Source organism: Emys orbicularis, chromosome 22 (genome assembly GCF_028017835.1).
Source record: "Emys orbicularis isolate rEmyOrb1 chromosome 22, rEmyOrb1.hap1, whole genome shotgun sequence".
Taxonomy (NCBI): domain Eukaryota; kingdom Metazoa; phylum Chordata; order Testudines; family Emydidae; genus Emys; species Emys orbicularis.
Genome location: NC_088704.1, coordinates 17150135 through 17168104, shown reverse-complemented (window position 1 = coordinate 17168104; position 17970 = coordinate 17150135). Strand labels below are relative to the sequence as shown.

The window sequence follows — 17970 nt, the reverse complement described above, 5'->3', positions numbered from 1 at the left end:
GGAGTCAGAATTTGTGTAAAACAAACAGTGAATTCCACTGAAATAAACATACCAACAACAGTGTCTAGGGTTTTCTACGGCAGCACCCTCTAGACACCCACTGAGATCAGGGCCCCATGGTGCTAGATGATAAGTAAATAAGAGACAGTTGCTGCTCCAGAGAGCGTACAGTCTAAATAGACAAGACAAATAAGTATTATGATCCCCATTTACAGAGAGAGGAAGTGACTTACCTACGGTCATACAAGGAGTCTGTAGCAGAGCGAGGAATTGAAATCAGATTTCCTGAGTTCCAGTCCAGGGCCGTCACCACAAGACCACCCAGCTTAGCAGCTAATAGTGCTCTAATAATAAATCATTCCTGATCCATGTGTCTTACAAAGACTTGGCCAAATCCTGAGATCCTCACTCGGGACAGTAGGCTGTTGTCCTCTATAAGAGCCTTGCATGAGTAAAGAACAGGGAGCTTTGATGGTTACGAATCCTGTGGATAGAGTTTCTTCTGGCAGGAGTTTGCAGCTCCCTGTGTCCCTGTTGCATCTATGCCCGGAACCCTCTTAGCACGCACACATCATTCTCCGGAGCGTCCTTCGCAGCTGGCTGTGCCCTGCCAGGATTACCAGGGGGCTCATCCCCAAGAAGAGCGAGGCGCAGAAATTTGCAGCCTGAAGCAGGAAGGGTGCGGTGGGCCAGCTGGTGAAGCTGTGGTAGCCGACTGCCAGCGTGTTGGTCCCCCAGCAGCCCACAAACAGAACGACCAGGGCCAGGATGACCTTGGCAGCTCTCCGCTCAGAGGCAAACCTGGCCACCCCATTCTCGGCCCCCATGGCTCTCACGTGCCCCTTCAGTTTGTGCAAGGTGTACACATTGGCGCCCAGCATCAGGACTACGGGCACAGTTTCCTGGATGACTAAGGAAGCCGTGGCATAGGCCAGCCCGCTCTGCTGGGAAGGGAAAGCCCATGTACAGCCCAGCAAAGGCCTGGTGGTACTGCTCACTAGCATCGGGGAGAGAGTGGTATTCCCAGCCACGTGGCTGGAATACACCAAGGCAGGAAGAGAATACAACACATTCGCCATCCAGAGGGCAGATACAGCAATAGCTGCGTCCCTGGCCCCTCTGGCTTCCCTAGCCCCTAGGGGATGCTGCTTCCTTATGGTACGGCAATGGAAGATGCTCAGGCAGGAAGTGGCCCAGGTGCTCATAGCTCTCAAGAGCACCCAGGTGAACATGAAGACCCTACACCAAGTGGCAGACAAGGAGAGCTGTAGCCCCAGGTCAGCTGTGAAGATCAGCGTGTTCCGCAGCGCTGTGAGAAGGAGGTTGACAGTGGAGAGGTTGGCCAGGAGAAGGTCAGAAGCAGCCATGGTGCCATGCTTCACAGTCATGGCAAGGACCATTAGGAGAACCAGGCTATTGCCCAGCAGGCAGAGAAGGACCAGAGCACCATACAGAGTCACCTGCACCACGTTGCCCTGAGACCGCGCATCCGGTGTCATTGCTCTGGCGTGCCCCGAAAGCCCTGTGAAAGCAACACAAGGCAGGCCTGTTATATCCAAGTGCCCGTGCCAGCCTGGGAAACCCACCTCCTCCCAGAGACGGGGCACCTTGGCTGTGCAGGCATCCAGAGATGATCCCGTCATCCTGCCTCCAACCTGTTCTGCTTCTCTGGGATCAAGTCAGGGGCTTCACCTTCAACCCACGTTAACGGAGACTTCCAGCAAGGGACCAGTTGGGTTGGTTTTTTGATGTGGATGTTATTTCTGGGAACTAGCCCGGGACACACACGGCCAAACTCGTTACACCTGGGCCACTGAATAACCAGAGCAAGGCAGCAGCTTTTGGTCACTACTGTCCTAGAGCAGATCCAGAACAGTGGTGCCACAACTACTACTGTTCTTTTTGCTAGATGTGAAAGCCTCTGGTACCCTACCACCAATTCTCAAATCCCAGGAATGTAGATTCCACTTGGATAAAGGGCCTAAGTGACAGCTCATTATTCACTGTCTCAGATCCACTCACCTGTGTGTTGGGGTCCTGGAACCTGCACAGAAAAGCAAAGGCCCCTCTCCTTCAGTACTTACCATCCTTCCAATTCCTCTCTTCTCTGGTCCGCTCGCTTGTTTGTGTGAATTGGTACTTTTGCTGACTCCACTAGTTTTCCACTCATTTCATCTGCTCATCAGATGCTTAGCAACTAAACAAGCATTTATACAACCCACTGATTCACCAAATGGCTACAGCTGGGACTTTAAAGGCCTGTGACTCCAGATTGATCCTCCTCCCTTGCTAGAATGAGACAGAATAGGCCTACAAAGATTTGCATTGTCTTTCTGTAACACTGGGAGGAGAGTACTAAAAGCCAATAGGTGGGAAGGAGTTTGCCAATCTAATATAGTTGCACCTCTCAGCTGGTGAACTTGGAGAAGTTAAAACCACTGATCCTCCCAGTGTCCCCTCTGAAGCAGGTAGGTATGTACCTTTGCATCTGCTTTACACCTGGATAGATGGGGAGGCACAGAGGGGTGCAGAAACAGAACAGCCCAGGGCAAAACCAGGCCTGGAACCCAAACATTTTGACTCATGTTGTGCTGCTTTAGAGGCTAGCTCATGCTGATGAGTCATACATTTTCTCATGGGAAGTGTTGTCTTTGCAAGAGGGATTTGCTTCTGATGCATTTCAGCAACAGGCTTCATGCACATTTATCCTGAGGGCAGCCCTCCTTTACAGCAGTCTGGTCTCCTCCCTGTGTTTGAGAGGACCCTGATTCTAGGCCCTTTGTTCTCCCCTTCACCTCAACATGGCAGTGGTGGGGTGACCAGCTGATGAAGGTTTAGGGAAGATAATGTTGTGACGTTACACCCCATATTCTTCATAGAAATATGGTTACGGTATGAATATGGTATAACTAAGATATACTTTATGCAAGATGAACAGGAGTACTTGTGGCACCTTAGAGACTAACAAATTTATTAGAGCATAAGCTTTCGTGGGCTACAACCCACTTCTTCGTGGGTTGTAGCCCACGAAAGCTTATGCTCTAATAAATTTGTTAGTCTCTAAGGTGCCACAAGTACTCCTGTTCTTTTTGCGGATACAGACTAACACGGCTGCTACTCTGAAACCTGTCTTTATGCAAGATGGGTCTTGTAAGATATAATTGGAAGGGCTATAATTTACTGAATGTGTTTATCCAATTTGTATGCATGTATCATTTTTGTATCTGAAGCTGGGAATATTGACCATGTCTCTGTATTTCAAATGGGCTACTTTGGATGAGGCCAAACAATGTTAGTGGCTTATTGAGGAAATGCACACAAGTGTAAGGATTACCGAAGGAATGGTGTGCAGTAGAAACCCCTCAGAGTTAGCTCCACACAATGGGAACTGTTTGACCTGGGTCACAGCAAAAAAGCTTTCCAGCAAGAGGGGGGAAGCTATCAAAGAAGGACAATGACAACACGAGATGTCCTCACTCTCCCTACAACAACACACCTGGAATCACCTGAGGAACAAAGTCTGAACAGTGGGAAGTGATGGTCCCAGGCTGGAAGGATTTTTAGCCTGTGTAAGAAAACCTGGGAAAGCCAAGGCAGCTAGTGCCTTAAGAATCTGCCAGCCTGTTTATCACTCAGGGTGAGAATTTGCTAATGTGTATCCTACCTATCTAGTGTGTTAAGATCAGTTTGCGGCTTTTGTTTATTTACTAAGGTAATCAGCTTTGTTCTGTTTGCTATCCCTTTAACTACTTAAAATCTACCTTTTGTAGTTAATAAACTTATTTTGTTTATTATTAAACCCAGTTTATGTGATTTCTAACTGGAGGGGCAAGAAGTCGTGCACATCTCTCTTCACATTGAGGAGGGTGGATTTTTATGAGTTTGCACTGTGCAGATTTTTCTATACAGTGCAAGACAGTATTATTTTGGGTTTGTCTCCTAAAAGGGGTGGGCACGTGAGTGCTGGGGGAGCCCTCTCACACAGAGCTGACTTGAGTTTGTGTCTTCAGCGGGGTGCGGTCCTACCTATGTCTGTGTGCTGCAAGAGGCCGGAGAACCTAATTCTTTAAAGCAGGGAGAGGGGACCTAGGATGGTTGAGCAGGAGGGGCTCAGTGAAATCCCAGTACATCAGGTGGCATCCCAGAAGGGAGGTCCAACCCGTCACACATGTTTATTCTGCCACATCGGTGGGTTGCCATAATACTTCTGCCCTACAGCAAAGGAGAGGACGTGGCATGTGCTGGTATGGACGCCTCTTGAGCAGAATCAGCTGACTGGATCACACCATTGCAATCGATCCAGCCTTAAAGGTGACCTGCAAAAGAAAAAGAAACTGGGATTATGCCCCTTTTTTGCTTCTCTTTGATGGATAAAGAACGGCTGAAAGGATTTTTCCTGGTCGTTCTTACATTAGGAACATGAGGTCTCCTCTCTGCTATTCTTGCTCGAGGACTCCATGGAGGACTGGAGAACTAGGACATGGCAAGAAGTGAGAGGCTGAAACCTGAGCAGTTCTTATTGTAGGAACCCTTCAGGGCAGCGATTGTCTCTTTGTGATATTGGGGTCTAGCACTGTTTTTTAGGGTATGTCTTCACTGCAGAAAAAGGGTGTGTTGTTACCTTGATTAGCAGCTCAGGTGCAACCCTAGGCCCCCCTTGAACTGCTAACCTGAGTTAAAAGCCAAGTTGCCGTATCTTCACTTCTAGTTTAACCCGAGTTAGGTAACCTGAGCTAAGAACACACCTGTGTGCAGTGAAGACCTACTCTTCGCTTCGCCGACGTTTTTGCTGACTCTCCTTTAGCATCCGCTGCACCTTTTCCTCTCAAATTGTTTTGTCGGTCAGTGGGAATTTCCAAGCATCCCAGCACATTCTGCTAATGACCCGAGCTCTGACAGCCAATCACTACATCTGCTCTATGCAATTCAGCTCCTCCTGGAGTAAAACAACGCCGCCGGCTCCCCTTCTTTGTAAAGACAGTTAAATGGCAGGTTGGCTAGTGGAAATGCTGATGATGGTGTGGGGCTGCCCGCTCTGTGAGCGCCGCTTGACCTTCCCAAAGCCCTGCTACTTAGCATGGCCTTACTGCAGCCCCCTGCTAATGCTCCTCTAATTGCTTCATTTGTCTGTGTGTTAGCAAAGCTGCAAGGCCGCGTTAGCTGGCTTCATGGACGGTAGCTCTTGATAATCACACAGCTTATGGAAGCATCAGCCACTAATTATACCAGGACTTGCTCTCCCCAAGAGTCAGCGTGATCGCCTGGCCTGCAAAGGACGATGGGCTCATCCCCCTGGGCCTGATGCAAACTGGGTTGTGTTGCCCTATGCTGCTGTCACCCTGCTGCCAAGCTTCTCTCAGCTTTGGCATCTAACTGAAACAAAGCCTGGTCCTTAAATCATGGATGGCACAGCTCTAATCCTGGGGGTTTTGTGATTAAATCCGGGACGGTATCACTGGTGTGGGACTGATCCTACAGTCAGTGCTGGAGGGGTTGCAGAGAGGCTGGCTACAATATTGTTGTGGCGCATAGGTCCTGTTCCCGCCGCGCATGGGCCCTTGAGATGTTCAGGGCACCGGCTGTCTGAAGTGCTCAGAAGTGCTCCAGGCCTCCGAGGATGCGAGGAGCAGAACTGAGGGTGGCGCTTTGGTGGGAGCCAGGATCCCGCGCGAGAAGTCTGCTCCCTTCAGACGAGCACACGAGGAGCCATGGTGCAGCCGGCTTCTTGGCAGGTGAATTTTTAATGTCGAGTAGAGACTGCGTCTGGGCTGCTTTGACCTTTGTTTGTCTCAGTCCTGATGAGATCTGGTTGGCGTTGTTGGCAGGTATGGTATCCCAGCCCCGCCCTTTGGCCTCGCTGTGCACATCAGCGCGGGGATGTGCCTCTCTCTTCCTAGGGAGACAACGGGGCTTACTTACGAGTCTGCTTGTTGACAGGAAAACAGCGCCTGCTCCTATGAGTCACGTCTGAAATCACTTTGTGCCTTTAGATGGCACCGTCCCCAAAGCTGCTCTGAGAGGATGTTCTGCCAGCTCCAGGGCCAGCTGTGCTGCTCAGACAAAACAGAACATCCCTCCAGGGCTGCTGGTGAGTGACTTGCTGTGTCAGATGCCAGTGCTCCCAAAACCCTGGCGCCGGTGTGGCCCGGGGTTCTCCCCTCCTCGCGGCCTCTGCTCCATCCCACCAGCAGCGACACCTTTAGCCCTTTCACTGGCCCCTATATACTGATCCCCTGGCGTATAGAGGCAGCCAAGGCGTTTCAACAGCCCTGGGGAGAATTCCCACGGCATGGGGCCGACACACATGGCCCTATGCTGCCCCCACTCCCACTAGACCTAGTGACTTGCTCTCTGGATACTCTGGGCTACAGTGCAACTCATAGACAGCCCTGGGTAGGGGGCCATATGTTAGGGCAACCGTGGGGGGCGGCAGTATCTGGGAGGCACAAAGGGGGCTGAAAGCCACTCTCTCGGTCCCTCCTTCTGAGCTGTGGCTTCTGCACCTGCCTCCTGAGAGGGGCAGTGTGGGGTCTGACTCATCCTGGGAACACTGAAGCGAGCTGAGACCGCGCAGGAACGTTTGCACTGAACACAGAGCTGAAGGGTCCAAATCAGTGCTTTTAACAAAGATGTCAGGAAACATTTCTGTTGCTCTCGGGCGCACCCTCAGCTCCTGACAGGGCATCTCCTGGTTTCAAGCAGAGCTGGAAGATCTGGCGCCGGCCGGTTAGGGTTTGTGATTCTCTCTCTTGCGCGTTGGCGTGTTGACAAAAGTGAAACGGTTTCCCCGAGGTAAAGTTGGAGGGTGACGGTCACAGTGTTTTATGTTGAACTAATGGGGTTGGGTATTCAGAACTCTCTCTCCGTCTCTCCCTTCACACACACACTCCTGCGCTGGCCCTCACTTCGGTGGGAATTCTGTCATCCTCTACTGGCCAAGGGGCAAGGATCACGCATGGAATCAGCTCGGCACACTTCTTTCCTTTAGCTTTGAATAATAATAATACCTAGTTTTATCTAGCGCTTTTCATCAGCGGCTCTTAAAGCACTTTACAAAGGAGGGTGGTCTCATTATCCCCATTTTACAGATGGGGAAACTGAGGTACAGAGGGGTGAAGTGACTTGCCCAAGGTCACCCAGCAGGCCAGGGAATAGAACCTAGGTCTCCTGAATCTGGGTCAAAAAGCTTTTTCCAGTAGGCCACACTGCCTCCTTGTGTCACCCATACATGACTGGTGCCCTTTCACCACTAAGGGACTGATTCAGGGCAACAGGTCCATTGGCATAGATTTAATACACCAGCCACCATCTTTGTAAGAGCCGGATTACCTAACTCTTTCATCCAAGCTGTTTTGGTGCCATTTAAATCCCCACAGCATGAATCCAGCCACCTGTCACCTTCGTTCACTTCCCTGTGTACGGAGAAAACATGTGACAGGCTTTTAATAATTGATGGTCTTTGTTAGCTAGCTGTTTCTCACACAAACTAGCCTATATTTATTTTTCTCCTCCAGTTCAGAGTTGCCTTGTTTCGTTTGTGCTCTGGCTGGAAAGAAGAGCTGCTGTTACACAGAGATACATTTGTTAAAAGCAATGATTATGTTTGCACAGGTAACATCTAAACAAGTGCTTCACTGCCCTGTGTGTTGCAAACAGCTAATTAATCAGGAAAATATTAACAGCCACTTTTTTTCGGGCTTTGAGCAGCCGGCGCTGTGATATGGTGCTGCAAAATGCAGGAGTTGATTGAGCCCTAAATAATTGATAACACTAGAAATCACGTCTGTGAGTGAGAGTGACAAGCGCATATTAGGTGGGTCCCTTTCTGAATGGGAATGGGCTGCTGTTATGCACCTGGAAACTGAGATCAGTAAATGTAGGTGCCAGCTCAGAACTAAACCCAAGGAATTCTGTTCAGTGAAACCAGGCACAAGTAAAGTGTGCAATTCTTTGCAACAACTGGATCTTAGAACCCCGAGATAATGGAGTGCTTGAGTTGGGATTCTGGATTATCCTGGCAAGGTTATTTTTTGTTCTGTATTGCTAGGGGGCTGAGGTTCTGGGGGGACCTATCCTGCAAGCCACGGAGGGCCTGATTCTGTTCCCCCGCAGCATGTGTGTCCTCACTTTCACTAATGCAAAGAGGGTGTCGAATTATTATAGCAGCCAGAGACTTCAGCAGAGCTCACAATCCAGTTCTGTCAGGAGCTGTGCATGCAGCGCCTTCCCCAGGTGACTGCATCCTCAAGATGGAGGCACAGGGAAAAGAAGCCACTTCCCCAGCTTACATGGCAAGTCAGCTGCCCAATCAGAATGGAGGCATTTTACACCCACTTTGCACTGGGATAAATAACCCCAGGAGCTGGGCAATGCAGCATCCGACCCAGAGCATGCCCTGTGAGGCGCGGGGGGCCCTCCACTCCCAGCGGCTCCAGGGGAGGCTCCAGATGTTTAGCACCTTGATTAGCAGGGGAGTTCACTCTTCACCAGCTAGCAACGTGGCCAGGCAGGCTGTGGCCCAAATCCCACGTTGCTTCTTTCTTCCCTTTCCTACCAGCCACCAGCTGCACACTCCACTTCCACTTCGAAACTTGCCAAACTTCCCTGCTGGGAGGTGAGGGGCGATTTGGGAGGTGAGGAGATGAAAAGGACAGGAGGTGTGGGGGAGAGGAGGGTGTACACTGGGGCACTGAATATGCTAGAGCCCTACTTTGGGGGCTGTTAATTAAAAGTTAAACTAAACTGTCGAGGGAGCCTAGGCTTGACTTTGACCAGCTAAATCAAGCAGAAAGGTTTTCCTGTGCATCTCCCCCAGGGGAATATCCTTGGTCAGGTCGGGGTTAACTTCAACCTCTTTTTCCTAATCGGGACATACCTACAGAGTCCTCTTCTGGGGTGGTGTTAAGAGGTAAAGTATGTGTTGTGGGCAGTTGCCAATCAGGAACTGACTGAGACCTGCCAAACTCATTTCACCCACGACATCTGCTTTTTAAGAAGGAAAGGCTGTGGCAACACGCCGGCTGGGAAAGTATATCAGACAATATGAAGAGAAGCCCAGTGGCAGAAGAAACGATCTGTTATATTTCTCTGGCTGCAAGGTACCGGCAAGAGGATTTATCTGGCTGTAAAAGCTGTGACTTATTGCTTTAATATTTTACCAATGTTGCTGCATATTTAACCCCACTGAGTGAAGGAACCTGTTAATCTTCCTTCCCAGAATGTTTTACAAGGGGCCTCTGCAGCAGTATCTACAACAACTATGCTATTTCACAGCAGAGTGTAAGTAGTGCAGGGGAACTCAAAGGGAGTGGCAATGCGTCTCTAGCATCGCAACCGACAAAACGACGCTGGGTCAATAGGTTTGCTTCTATTCCACTGTGACTCTGAGAGAGAAGCACGGACTACCCGGCAACCCACTCGGCCCTTCCTTGCAGGCCTCTGTTTAATGCACTCATCGGATTAGCAGCCCTCATTCATCCGCTGCTCAAAAAGGACCAAGTCCTGTTTCCCTTACTTAGAGGATTAGTCCACTGTTGTCATCCAGCTTTCTATCCTGAGTAAATTGAGCAGGGCTAGCTGTTCCTGTAGGGTGAAATGATTGCAAGCTTCTGAGGACAGAGACTCTCTCTCTTTATTCTGTTTGCACAGCGCCTGGCACCCTGCGGTCCTGGTCCAGGACTGGTGCTCCCAGAGGCATCTGCAATAAAAAGAATTAATAATAATATTCTCCTGCGCAGAGTGTCGGCTCCACCCATCCATCCAGCTCTAAGGCCACCATCACCACGGTATCTGTCTCCTGTAGATTCAAAGAGGACTATGCTTTCTTCACCTGCCAGGCGCTGGGTGTTCTGTTGCGAATGACTGTGTGGGAAGGAGGATGGCAGGCAGGTTTCGCAGGTTGCTCTGAGGCTTGTGATATTCTCACTTCTTCCAGCCGTGAGTTCCATGTGCCTGGGCCAGCTCCTACGAAGGTTCTGTCTCATGCCCATTGGCTGATAGTAGCATTGTTCCAGTCGAACACCGCTGTCATTGGAATTATGGTCACGGAGGCCATCTCTGTGCTAGCCGGGATCAATGCCAAAATAGGGCTTGAGGAGGAGTCAAATGGGTTTGTGCTGGCCCTGCACTGGGGTGAGGTTTTTTGGTTTTGGGGAGTCCTTTCCTAAATGGATGTGGGATGGAACTTGAGGGCCCTGCTCTACCCCTGTGTTACTCCAATTTTCTGCCAATGAAAGTCCACTGAAAACAATGGACTTGCACTGACGTAAAACTGGAATTCCATTGACTTCACACTGGAGGCGAATCAATCTTGTTGCAGCCTGTTATCCGTTGGCTGAGATTTCTTGTGCTCCCTTTCAGTCCCTCTCACCTATTGCACTCCTCTGAGAAGTGTCACTGTTGTGGCTAGTCAATGGAGATGCACACAGAGCTTTGGGGTTGGTTGGTTTGATTAGCACATTTTTATCAGTCTAAACAAATATCACCCACAGAAATACTGCATTGAAAGAGCATTATCGAGGTTCCAATGTCAAGCACTCAAAAGCTAGGAAATGCCAGAGTTAATGCACCCTTAATTCAGCCCTCACGTGTATAAGCATTTTGATATAGCCACTAATTACATGATCAAATACTATTTTTCCACCTGTTTCATTCAGTGCATGGGATGGAACTGCTCTGGGGATAATTTTTCAAAGGCTTATTACTTGGCCAGATGTGGGCAGATTTTCACAAGGATGGCAAAAAGCACATGCCTGCCAAATTTCAAGTCCCTGCTCCAAAGCCAAGAGACTCGTGGACTTTTCAAAGAAATGGGCACCAGAAATTTTAAATATGAGCAAAGCAAAATATTTTCCCCAGCCTCATTTTTGGAAATGGCCGAACTATTTTGGCTGAAATTTTCCAAAAAACTTCAGCCTGAGGCAGACACTGGGCATGGAACATGCACCCCAAATAGTTTAAAATTTGGCAAAGCTATCAGCAACTGAAATCAGGGTCTTTTCATGGGAAGTGTTGGGCAGCCTTAATAACTGGCAATCTCATACCAGCCCCACCCATAATATAATATAGATGGAGCTATACGTGTTCAGGAATAGAAAGGGTTCCATTTTTTTTCAAAAGCAGTCAGGCAAATAACCCCATGCCCATAATTAATTAGCTACGTACAGAAATATTTGCATAGCTTTGAGAGGCAGTCACCAAATCAATGACATTTGCCATTTGTTTTGCATGCTCAATAGTTATTATGCCCCACTCCTTCTATCATGTTCCTGTCCTGTGCAGCTCTAAAATGTGTCTAAATGATGTACTTGGCCTGAGTGCTTCCTTCCAGATGAAATAGCCTGGAAGAATTGGATGATTTGAATCCACACTTCCTCATTGGAACTCATCAACATATTTGTTCTGTCTACTGCCATGTGTAAAACATCAAGTGTACTTGGCAGAAACTGCTCGAGACCATTAAAGAGGGGAAATGGACTCAGGGATTAAAAAAAAAAGTAAATAAACATCAGGCATTTCTGCCCCAATTACAAACGAATTAATGTGAACTAGAAGCTAGACATGCAAACGTGTAATACAAGTGGAGATAAGGCATTGTATGATAGAGAAGGTATAAGATGGAAGCAAGAAAACCTAATTGCTGGACATTTCATACAACATAAAACACCAGGCTAGACACCACTGTGCCAAGGTACTGAATGACATACTGACAGCAGAATTAGAATAGAGGGAATATATACCGGAGGTGTACTTACACAGACACACTAATACCAGGATACTAGTTAATACCACCCACTTTATGATTATTTATTGATTTATACTGGATGTTTGCAAGCTTCAGTGAGTTCACCAAGTATTTATGCCGTGACAGTGAAAACCAAAGGAATAATAACAAATGAGTCACCACTTAGAACCCCCTACTGTTTTCAAAGCAGTGCCCCACAGAGTTAGCATAATCCTAATAATAAATAACAAGGAACACATTGCATGTATGTTACGCCTGGAATACCAGGATTGCAACGCACTTTAGAAAGGTGCGGGACTGTTATCACCCCTATTTTACAGATAACGAAACTGAGGCATAGGGTGGTTCAGGTGAATGCTTTCTAACGGGGTGCCCAAAGTTAAAGCTCCTGTCTCCATATTTCAGCCCCGAAATAAGTGGCCTGATTAGGTTCAGAGCCAGTGTACTCAGCACCTCTTGCTATCATCAGCCCCTGTCCTAATTCAGCCCTGGCATAGAGGTCAGGCAGAGGGTGTGGCCAACACATGCTGAACTGCACCTATTCCCAGCTGGTGTATAGTCCCTTAGAGACTGTGTCTCAGATGGTCAATGTTAGAGAAGCTCCTAAGATGCTCTGGTCTGCATTGAGGTAGGTGCAGATTCACCTCAGCGCTTCGAGACACACCTACAGAGCAATAGGCAGCTGGAATTTCTGGCCAGGGCGTCTCTTTAATCCACTTGGAAGGGATTTACGGTTGTCCAACAAGAAAATATTCCTGATGAAGAATGTCTGAATGAGTAGATCTGTTCTCTAGCATTCGGTAGATATGTCCCTGGAATCTGGAAAACTGAAAAGATAAGGAACAAATTAGTATTTAAATATATGAAACCATTCTAGTAGCTGAGGTTATATGTACGAGGACTTGCAAGAAATGGCTTCCCAGCCTTTTCCTTTGACATATTTTATCAACCTAAATGAGTATTGCACATGAAAATCTGCCAGGGAACTCCATCCGTGCTGGTGTAATTAGCTAGCAGGGTGTACAGCAGGCAGCCTTGCTGCTTATTATCTTAGGAGTCTAGAGGCTGGGTTATGGCATGAATCTGTACTGCATCAGAATGTTAATGCCTGGTAGAGCCTGTGACATGCAGCATCTGGCTGCACTGCTCGAACCTTTGCAATGGTCTGGACCAAATTCATCCCTGCCGTGACTGCAATGAAATCAATTGGGGTTACACCAGGCATGACTCTGGCCTCTCTGTCTCTTGCTAGACTGGGGATCCCACCTTTGTCGCATGCGGGAAAGGCCAACGTGATCTCGCCGCACCCAAACAGGTAATTTTAATATGCACTCCTGGGGGCCGATTCAGCTCTGGTGTATGCAGGTGCAGTGCCAGGCAGTTGCACCTGCTTACACTGAATTTCTGAATTTGCCCCTCTCCCCCAACCTCTTTGGCTCCTTTCTCAAACTGGTTTGATGTATGGACGAACTCCATGGGAAGCAGCCCCTGCCCTTTGCTCTCACTGCACCGGGACACCAGGCTAGTCCAGGAGCCCCCACTGAAGCCAAGGGAAGTTTTGTTGCTGACTTCTGTGGGGCCAGGATTTCACACTTCCCCTGTGGCCCTCCCAAACTCACACTGCGAGGGGATGCAGCATGCCTTGGCTCTACTGGACCAGTGCAGGGAGGGAGGACCAAAGCGGACAGGCCCTCGTGAAGATACTCCTGACAGCTACCTTCTCTCTGTGATGTCAGGGGGGCTCCCATTCGAGTGCCTCTGCTGATCTCCATGGGGGCAGCATGTGAACAGGCAGAAGCTGCTCATGTATAAGCTGGTTCTGCCCACGTTATTCACCTCCTCTTGGGCACTGTCCTCTGCATGCCAGACAAGAAGCCTGCTGTGGGGGGGAACATCAAGAGGGCTTGAGGGATTGATTTAGGAAAGTAGGTGCCAGGAGGTAAATATGCCTGGGCTAGATTAGCTGGGGGCAGGGGCATGCAGGATGTCTGGAGGGATCTGAAGGATATAAACACCCAGGAGGCAGAGGAATTGTCTGGGGCGCAGTAAGGGGCGATAAGTAGGAGAAATTGGAGTACCGTCAGAGAAGGAAAACTTGGTCTGAGGATCAGGAAAATGGTTCTATCTGATTGTGGGATGTTTCCCCAAGCCAGGCACCTGACAAAGTCCCATTACTTCAGAACCTAAAAGCAGCCTGTACAACTCACTAGCAAAAGTCCCACAGTGAACAATCCTACACTATCCAGGAGGCGAAGGAAATAGGCCCTCGGGCTCGAGTACGTCAAATAGGTTTTTTCCAGTGTCTAAATTATGTAAACTGGCCAGGAGAGTCACTTTCCACGAGAAGAACAGGATTACTTGTGGCACCTTAGAAACTAACAAATTTATTTGAGCATAAGCTTTCGTGGGCTACAGACCACTTCATCGGATGCATACAGTGGAAAATACAGTAGGAGGATATATATATACACACAGAGAGAACATGAAACAATGGGTGTTACCATACACACTAGAGTGATCAGTTAAAGTGAGCTATTACCTATTATCACTTTCCACGAGGTTTGTCATTTACGTTTGTGTACGACTCAGACTTCATGCCACTGTAATTGCTCCTTGAGATCAGATTTTTCAGGCAGTGCTGGCTAACACATGCAGTAGGGTGCGAGAGAGGAGTGCCTGGTGCCTACTTGCCCATTGGACAGGGTTTGCAGCTCTCTAACACAGGTGCCTGTGTGTATTTTGTCTGACAATTTCCCCTTTTGTATTTTTGCGGAAGTGAGAGACAAACAATCGCCATTTAAAGCCACTCTTTGACTTTTCCTATCGAGGCTCTTTTGTGGGTCAGAAGAATTGAGCTTGGAACTGTAGGCCAGTAACAATTTTTCATGTTTAAAGATCTCTGTGTAATTAGCTTAGTGTCAACTTGATTGTTGGCGAGAGAGAGAATTTCTGACAGTGTAATATAGAATGGAGGCTGATTTACATTTCTGTAGCTTCATCTCTTGCAAGATAGAGGAACAACTGCCATTAAATGTATCCAGCTGGCTTTTTCCAACCACTGGGGAAGTATACCCGGACAGAGGCTGCTGAGGGCTATCAACTAGCCATAGGCTCTTTAAAGGAATAGTTGAGTGGTTAATGCTATCTTTTTGCCCTTGCTTAGCAAAACATAATAGATCTCAAAAAGCATAGATTGCACTGCCGTGACAGATATATTTTTGAAAGGTTCCCATTAAAAATGTACTGTACAGTAGAAACAAGGCATGGGGTAAAATTTTCAAAAGCACCTAGATGATTGCGGAGCACTAGTCCTATGGAAAATCAATGGGCCATTTTGAAAACCCCACCATAAATGACTGACCCATCCAGCTGGCCACAGTTATATCGAACCCAAGAAAATAGGAGAGAGTAGGTGGAGCTCTTTGATCACTCCTGGGCATGTTGGTTTACAAAGTTCTAACTGGACTTCCTTGACTGCCGCCCTCATTAGTGACTGGCCAAGGTAGCTAACAAGGGATCTGTCCAGCTCACCACTCAGTGCATTCTGAAAAGCTGCCTCAGGTTTTCATGGACATCTAGGCAGTGCAAAATATTTGTGTGTCCAACTTTAGTGAAAGCTTGCCTAATACAAAGGAATGAATGTTCCCAGAGAAGCTTGGACCCAGAATCACTAGATTTCAGTACTAGAGTTGAAGATTTCACACACATCTACTAACAGTGGGAGCCAGCCTGGTATAGTGGAGAACACTAGACTAGGAGCCTGGGGTATGTTCCTGGCTCTGCCACTGACTTTCTGAGTGACCTTGGATGAGTCACTTCCTTTCTCCGTTTCTCTGTTTCCCCTCCCTCCATTTGCCTGTCTTGTACCCAGGTCACAGACTGTCTCTCTTTATGTGTGTGTAGCAACTAGCATGATGGGATCCCAATAATTAATAACCCACTCCTATTTTTGTCTAGCAACTCTGGATGGACTCTGAGAGTGCAGAGGGAAAGGGTAGGTTGTATTCAGCTAGGAAAACATTTGTAACCCTGGAGTCACTCAGTGCGGCCAATAGATTTTAGATTGGGTTCAGAGGAGGGGGATGTATGTTTGGTCCTCGGATCTGCTCTTGCTGCAAGTCAACATGCTGGTGTTTCTTCTTACTTAGGGCTCGTCTACACTGGCAAGTTTTGGCGAAAAAAATCTTTCACCCCTGCGAGAGACTTTTGTCTTTATTGTCTGTAAACAGCCAGTGTAGACACCACACCGTTTCCGCCTTCCCACAACACCTAGCGACAGATGGTGTCGCCAGGCACTGTGGGATACATACCCACAGTCCATTGCTCACGCTGTCAACATGTGGACACGATCTGTCGACAAAGGGAGCAAATGTAGACTCGCTTTGGTGACTTTACTTTTGTTGATTTTTTTCGTGTCAACGTTACTATTTGAAGCCTTTATCTTGTCTGGGTTCTACATGCGATTCTAATTGTCAAGTGGAAGCTTGTTTCCACTGCTATGCCAGGAAGTGGATAACTGCTTGGCTCCGAGCAGGGTTTTTTAATATCCGGATATGAGAAATGGGTTACACTTTGTGTCTCTGATGCAATAAAATACAGTCACAGGTAGATTAATTTCCATCCATCAGGTTCTGTGCCAGAAGGTGGCTATTAGCTATGGAGATGTATACCTGTGCCTCTAGCATTGCCCAATAGCTACTTAATTACCCAACACGGAGATGCAGAGATCTATTTTCAGTCTGCTTCTGCAGGGACACCTGCCTGCTTGGTTTCAACTGGTGCTTCGTGTAAGGAGAAAACAAACAAACAAATTCCACAGAGGAGCACGGTTGTGCTCGTACAAGAATCCAGCAGTCCTGTAGTTCATGCATGTGAGTCCTTGCTGTTGCAATGCCAGGAGTGCACTTATCCTTGTGCTCTTAGAAGATGGTTATTCTGTTTCATACAAGAAAGAGGAAGGGAAGAAAGAACCTCTTCTTATGTATTGATAGGATTTAGAGGACCCAAAAGGAAACCCCAGACCCAAAGAAGCTACCTAGGAAGCTCTCTGCAGCATTCATGTTGATTTTTCAATATATCTTGGAACACTGGGAAAGCTGTGTCCAGTTCTGGTGTCCACAGTTCAAGGATTTTGATAAAATGAGCGGGTTTAGAGAAGAGCCATGAGAATGATTAAAGGATTGGAAAACATGCCTTACGGAGACAGGCTCAGGAGCTCAATCTGTTGAGATTATCAAAGAGGTTACGGGGTGAATTGATGGGGATCGCATGAGGAACACATGTTTAATAATAGAGGGCTCTTCCGTGTAGCAGAAAGAGGTCTAACAAGATCCAGTGGTTGGAAGTTGAAGCCAGACAAATCTCTAAAACTGGAAATAAGCTGCAAATTTTTAACAGTGAGGGTAGTTAACCATTGGAATAATTTACCAACAGGGACATATTGCAGCCAAAACTTCTTTCAGTGAAATGGCATTGCTAAAGTTCTATTTTTATGTGCTCTCAATTTTGTTTTCACTGAATCGTTCATGTCAATAGAAACAAATAACATTTAAAACCCAAAACAAAAACAAAAAATCCCCAAATGTCAAAATGTTTCTGATTCAAAATGTGCTTAAATTTTATTCAAAAACATTAAAAAACACTTGAAATCTAATCAAAGCGTTTAGTTCAACTCAAAACTAAATGTTTGATTTTTTTTTTGATCTGCTGAAAAATTAAAAAAACATCATTTTCAGTTTGACACTAAATGATTTTTTTATTTCTGAGTTGTCAGTGAACTGAAAAAGACATTATTTGCACAGCTCTACCCAGGAGTAAAAGGTGCATTAGCTGTATGGCAAGGGGGTAATATATATATCGGAGTTGGTGGAAAGAGGTAGTGGCCTCCAGTTTTGCAGCACTTTGAAAATAAAAAAAAACCTTAGCCTGAGATTTCCATTGTTTTCCTCCTAAATTTTTAAATTACTGCTGGGAGCTGGAATGTTCCCTGGCTCTAATAAAAAGGCATGCTGGCTGCACCTCAGTAAAGCAGTTAAGACTATGCATATTTTACAGGGAAGTAACTTCCTTTTAAATTACTTCTCCTGTTTTGCAGGCATTGTACAGAAGCAGGCAAGGGAGTTATAGAGCTCTAATTGCACTATGATCAGCTTTCTAAGGAGAATACATTATTTGCCCCTTTCTGTTTGCAGCTTGTCACTTCAAAACCAGTCCTCATTTCCTTTAAT

General features: G+C 47.3%; 1 protein-coding gene across 1 annotated transcript; it reads right to left on the bottom strand.

Moving 5' to 3' along the window:
- Positions 1-557: 557 nt before the first annotated feature.
- On the bottom strand, positions 558-1643 carry LOC135893354 (olfactory receptor class A-like protein 4). Its single transcript, XM_065421148.1, has one exon. The coding sequence runs from the start codon at positions 1641-1643 to the stop codon at positions 558-560; it is 1086 nt and encodes a 361-aa protein (XP_065277220.1).
- Positions 1644-17970: the final 16327 nt, after the last annotated feature.

Bases quoted from the DNA above. Each gene is read 5' to 3' on its own strand.
- LOC135893354 (XM_065421148.1), bottom strand. From the start codon at position 1,643: ATGACGGGATCATCTCTGGATGCCTGCACAGCCAAGGTGCCCCGTCTC.